The sequence below is a fragment of the Myotis davidii genome, unplaced genomic scaffold, assembly GCF_000327345.1.
Source record: "Myotis davidii unplaced genomic scaffold, ASM32734v1 scaffold148, whole genome shotgun sequence".
Lineage (NCBI taxonomy): Eukaryota > Metazoa > Chordata > Mammalia > Chiroptera > Vespertilionidae > Myotis > Myotis davidii.
Genome location: NW_006299479.1, coordinates 35,769 through 41,177, shown reverse-complemented (window position 1 = coordinate 41,177; position 5,409 = coordinate 35,769). Strand labels below are relative to the sequence as shown.

Here is a 5,409-nt window from a genome sequence, read left to right as displayed (position 1 = left end):
CCATGATGAGAGAGAACCATGGTGGATCAGCTGCCTCCTACAAGTCCCCCACTGGGACCTTTCAGTTCACAGGCTGATGCTCTATCCACTGAGCCAGACCAGCTAGGGCAGTTTCAGTCTTTAGAGGTCATTGTTGATTGGGAGCGGCTTCCCTGGTGCAATGAGACCCACGTTGCCAGCACAGAGCGGGGAGGAGGGAGAAAGAGCAGACGCAGAGGACTGTCTTAGAAATAAAAGGCTGGAATGAGGTGGGGCTCCCGCTTGAGGAGAAAGCAGGCCCCAGGGAAAGTGTTTTTTACAGGATGGAACCGCCACATGACACAATGAAGCCAGAACTCTCTCTCTGACAGAAGGACAGATAGGCTGAATCTATGAATATAAATTAAAGTTCTTCTGTTGCATGCAGCCAGTTCCCCATGAGCTCCATGTGGATTAGTGGTTTTAGGATGATGTGTGACAGCGTTTTAATCCCAGGCTTGTTTCTCAGGGCTGATTCCTTTATTGCCCAACTGATGTGCGCTTGGGGGATACACACTCACTTTACTGTCATCATAAGGAAAACATCCCGAAGGCCATAAATTTTCTATCCCCTCTCCACCCTCTTAAAAAATAAGACAACACTGCATAATTCAGCCCAGAGCCAAGTCGAGTTGTAAGATTGCTTCATAGTCTCTTATGTGTATCTCCTCTTAACACAAACATCAGAGCTGCTAATAGTGAAACTTCTTCAAATTCAGCCCCCAAGTGAGGTTAAGATCAGTCTGGTTTTGTGAAAAGTCCGCATTAGTAAACACGTACAGATAAAAAATATCCAGACATCTGTGGTTTACTGGCAACAGCTGCGGACTGGCCATACCTTAGATTTAGAGACATATATACTCTAACAATAGGTAAGGAGACACTTTGAACTCCTGCACGATGGCAAGCACAGTGCCAGGAATATTCATACACGTTGCATCATTTAAATCTTCTGTGTGACCACACGCCTGCATATCATGGGCCCTTTTTTTGCAGATGAAGGACTTGAGACTTGGAAGTTTTCCCAACTTGCCCTTGACCACCACTGTGGTGAGGGGAGAGGAGGCTGTAGAATTGGGCTTCATGCGGAGGGAGGGGATTGGGGAGGCTGTACCAGTGTTGCTCTCTTGTGGGCTCAGGGTGTGGGTGTGGCACCCCGACCCCTGCAGGGGCATAACAAACTCTTCCTCACAGGTGGACGGCTCCTGGGCCAAATGGGAGCCCTACAGCCCCTGCTCTCGCACCTGTGGCGGGGGAGTGCAGCTGGCCAGGAGGCAGTGCAGCAACCCCACCCCGGCCAATGGGGGCAAGTACTGCGAGGGAGTGAGGGTGAAGTATCGATCCTGCAACCTGGAGCCCTGCCCCAGCTCAGGTGAGGAGGGAGGGCAGCGGTGGCCTGGGCCTGGGGGAGGCAGGCCAGGCTGGAGGTCACAGTCCCCACTTGGGGTCATTCATGGCCACAGAGTTACTGTGGTCAAGAGTGTCTGCCTTAGGCCAGAGTCTGGGAATGCACAGGTGCACATTCCTTTTGGGATAACTTCTCTGTCTACTCCCTTGGCAAGAGGCTTAGACTGGGAGGCTACATGGCCCAAGGGGCTGAGACGTAAGCAGGAATTCATTATCCAGGGAACCATGACCTTGGGTGGGAAGAAAAATGACATCTTTATTTTTATTAACCTTTCTAATTTAAAATTTAGAACTTCCTTCTATTAGAAATTTAGTATTTTTACTACCCTTTCTATCCAAAATGTAGTGGTAGCAGTACCTATGACTTTGTCACCAATAGAAATCACGGCTATTTCACATTACCTTTTAGTTGTCATGGATTTCTCAAGATCCCATTTGTGCTTGTCACTACTTCAAAATTACAGGGGTTATAGACTCATTATGGAGTCTTGTTATTTACTGTGTAATAACAAAGAAGCACACACATCACAATATGTTTCAAAGTATGTTGGTCATTGTATATCGATGTAATTAGTATTCCATGTAATTTATTTTACTAGTATTCCATGTAATTTAATAACATTCTGAAAATAGTTTCAGTAGCCTGCTGTAGGGCTGGTTCTATGGCACAGAGGGTTAGAGTACCTGATACAACTTTAAGGCCAGACTCCTGGGGAAGGTGGCCCAGAGCCTAGGAGATGCCTTATCACCAGTGTCCTGCATCCCTGCGCCCAGCTTGCTTTAGTCCGCTGAGATGGGGTGGCTTCAAGACTGGGGATCACTCAGATGAGGGTGGGGAAGAGCCTCAGGGGGGTTCTCTACTTCGCTCCCACCTTGGCCCCTCCCTTTAGCTTTCTGCACCTGCTTGCTCCCTCCCCAGCCTCTGGCAAGAGCTTCCGGGAAGAACAGTGTGAGGCCTTCAATGGCTATAACCACAGCACCAACCGGCTCACCCTCACCGTGTCGTGGGTGCCCAAGTACTCAGGCGTGTCTCCCCAGGACAAGTGCAAGCTCATCTGCCGAGCCAACGGCACCGGCTACTTCTACGTGCTGGCACCCAAGGTGAGCGCCCTGGAGGCCAAGAGGTAAGAGAAGGTTCAAGGCCTTCGGGGAAGCCTCCAGTTGACCTGTCCTTCTCTCCATTCCTCCCCCTCCTGGGGGCGCTGCAGGTGGTGGACGGTACGCTGTGTACCCCTGACTCGACCTCGGTCTGTGTCCAGGGCAAGTGCATCAAGGCTGGCTGCGACGGGAACCTGGGCTCCAAGAAGAAGTTCGACAAATGTGGGGTGTGTGGGGGAGACAATAAGAGCTGTAAGAAGGTGACAGGACTCTTCACCAAGCCCATGTGAGTGCTGGGCCCTGGAGGGCGTGGTCAGGGAGCAGGGGAGAAGAGGAGTGAGTGGCACAGTGCCCAGGCATGGGAAGCTTGAGTTCAATTGGGGTAAATGTCAGATCCTGGCCAGTATCCTTGCTGTGGAGACCACTCACACTCTTCTGAGTATGACATTCATTCATTCATTCATTCATTCAGCAAGCAAGCAAAGATGACTGCAATTGGCGAGACTTCATTCATTCATTCATTCATTCATTCAGCAAGCAAAGATGACTGCAGAGATGCATGCTCAAGGAGGACCTCCCTCAGCAGGAGATGCTGCTCAGGGGGGTGGCAGAGAGTAGTTAGGGTCTGTCTAGAGTCCTAGGGTAGGACTGACCTGGGTTCACATTTCAGTCCCCAATATTCTGGATGACTTTGGGCAAGTGACACAGTCTCTAGAATAACATATCTTTTCCCTGATGAAGTGGGCATGTCCCAAATGTATTTCATGTAGTGCTGGTGGGAGAATGAAGGGAGTTCATCCAAGTGAGATGCTTAGCATAGTACTTGGTGCTTAATGTTCATGACGATGATAGCAAAACGCAACTCTACTGGAGGCCAAATGGGACAGCCTCCTCATGCCCCAGACCTTGGCTTTGGATACCAGATGAAGGTGAGAATGGCACTAAACTGTAGAGACAGGCAGTGTGAGAGGCTGGGACTGAAGGAACCCCCTTCCTGGCAGACTTGTGCTGGGACCAGCGGAAGAAATGTGTCTGGGCCTCTTCTAGCCCCAACTCCGGAGCCTGCAGCTCCCTGGCCTGAGCTTTCTGAGGTCCAGCACCTTCCCTTTTATTTTCCAGAGGAATGTGCTCCTTCAAAAGTCCTGACCCATGTTCTGGGAGCAGCTGGGGCAGGCAGAGCCACGGAGGCCTCATTTGTGGGGCAGGTATGGGTGGCCAGGAGCCTCGGCCGCCCCAGGACACACAGGGCCTCTGCTGAGCCCTAGGTGGGCAACTTCTCTGGCAACCTGGACACTGCAGGCTGAGGGTGCCCTAGCTGCCCTTCAGAGGGATCTGCAGCGGGAGGCCCAGTGAGGAAATCCTGGTTACATGACAGGGGTTCCTTTCACAGACTAGGGGAGCTAGAAGGAATCGTTGCAATCTTCTAGTTGAACCTACTCATTGTATCGGAGAGGACACTGGAACCCAGAGAGACTGACTTTAAAGCCACCAGGGAGTTGGTGTCCCAGCCAAGACTTGATCTGGGTCCCACACTCCAGGGCCAGTGTGTACTTCTGCACTGCGGCCCAGCCTGGGACTCAGGGACTTATCGCCTCTCCCTCCCCGCTCCCTCCTCACTGGGTGCTTCCTCTGCTGTGGGTGCAGTAGCTAATTTCATCCTCATTACAATGCCACGTGCTACGTGTGACTATGGTCTCTGGGTGCGGAAACTGAGAAGCTAAGGAACTTATGTAAGGACAACAGCAAAGTGTGTGGTAGGGATCCCTCTGACCCCAACACTCCCGGTCTTACTCATATGCTGGAATTCACCAAAATATCATTGTATTGAAGAAGAAAGACCATCAGGCGATGCAGCCAGCATACTTAGTTTTAAATGACCTGAAGACAATCTCCCTTCCATCTTGCAGCTCGTGTGTGTCTCCAGGGCACCTGAGCGGTGGCTGAGGCAGCCTGGTTGGTCTTGGTTCTTTGTCATCTTCATGACCTACCCCAGGCCTTGTTGTTGTTGTTCTATAGAACTTAAAAAATATATATATATATATTTTTTATTGATTTTAGAGAGGAAGGGAGAATGCACTCTAAGCAACATTGTAACACATACAGAAGCTAAACAAAACCGGGGGCTTCAGCCAGCAGGACCGCAAAGAGAGAGATTGAAACATCAATGATGATAGAGAATCATTGATAAGCTGCCTCCTGCACGCCCGACAGTGGGGGTCGAGCCCGCAACCCGGGCATGTGCCCTGACCCAGAATCGAACCGTGACCTCCTGGTTCATGTGTCGATGCTCAACCAGTGAGCAACACCGGCTGGGCCCACCCCAGGTTTCGTGAAAGGGGAATCTTTATGACGTTGGCGGGATCCAGGTCTTTACTCCCAGGCATCTGTCTAATGCGCAACCCCCTCCCGCCGCAGGCACGGCTACAATTTCGTGGTGGCCATTCCCGCAGGCGCCTCGAGCATTGACATCCGCCAGCGTGGCTACAGGGGGCTGATTGGCGATGAGAACTACCTGGCCCTGAAGAACAGCCAAGGCAAGTACCTGCTCAACGGGCACTTCGTGGTGTCACCCATGGAGCGGGACCTGGTGGTGAAGGGCAGCGTGCTGCGCTACAGTGGCACGGGCATGGCCGTGGAGAGCCTGCAGGCCTCCCGGCCCATCCTGGAGCCCCTGACCGTGGAGGTCCTCTCTGTGGGGAAGATGACACCGCCGCGGGTCCGCTATTCCTTCTATCTGCCCAAAGAGCCCCGGGAGGACAAGTCCTCCCGCTCCAAGGACCCCCGGGGGCCTTCCGTGCTCCACAACAGCGTCCTCAGCCTCTCCAATCAAGTGGAGCAGTCGGATGACAGGCCCCCTGCGCGCTGGGTGGCGGGCAGCTGGGGGCC

At 52.3% G+C, this 5,409-nt stretch overlaps 1 protein-coding gene across 1 annotated transcript in view; it reads left to right on the top strand.

Moving 5' to 3' along the window:
• Positions 1-5,409, top strand: part of ADAMTS15 (ADAM metallopeptidase with thrombospondin type 1 motif 15) — a 22,618-nt gene that overhangs the window by 16,449 nt on the left and 760 nt on the right. Inside the window, 4 exon segments of the mRNA XM_015571327.1 lie at positions 1,213-1,390; positions 2,345-2,526; positions 2,634-2,809; positions 4,939-5,404. Coding sequence (XP_015426813.1) covers positions 1,213-1,390; positions 2,345-2,526; positions 2,634-2,809; positions 4,939-5,404 — 1,002 coding nt within the window.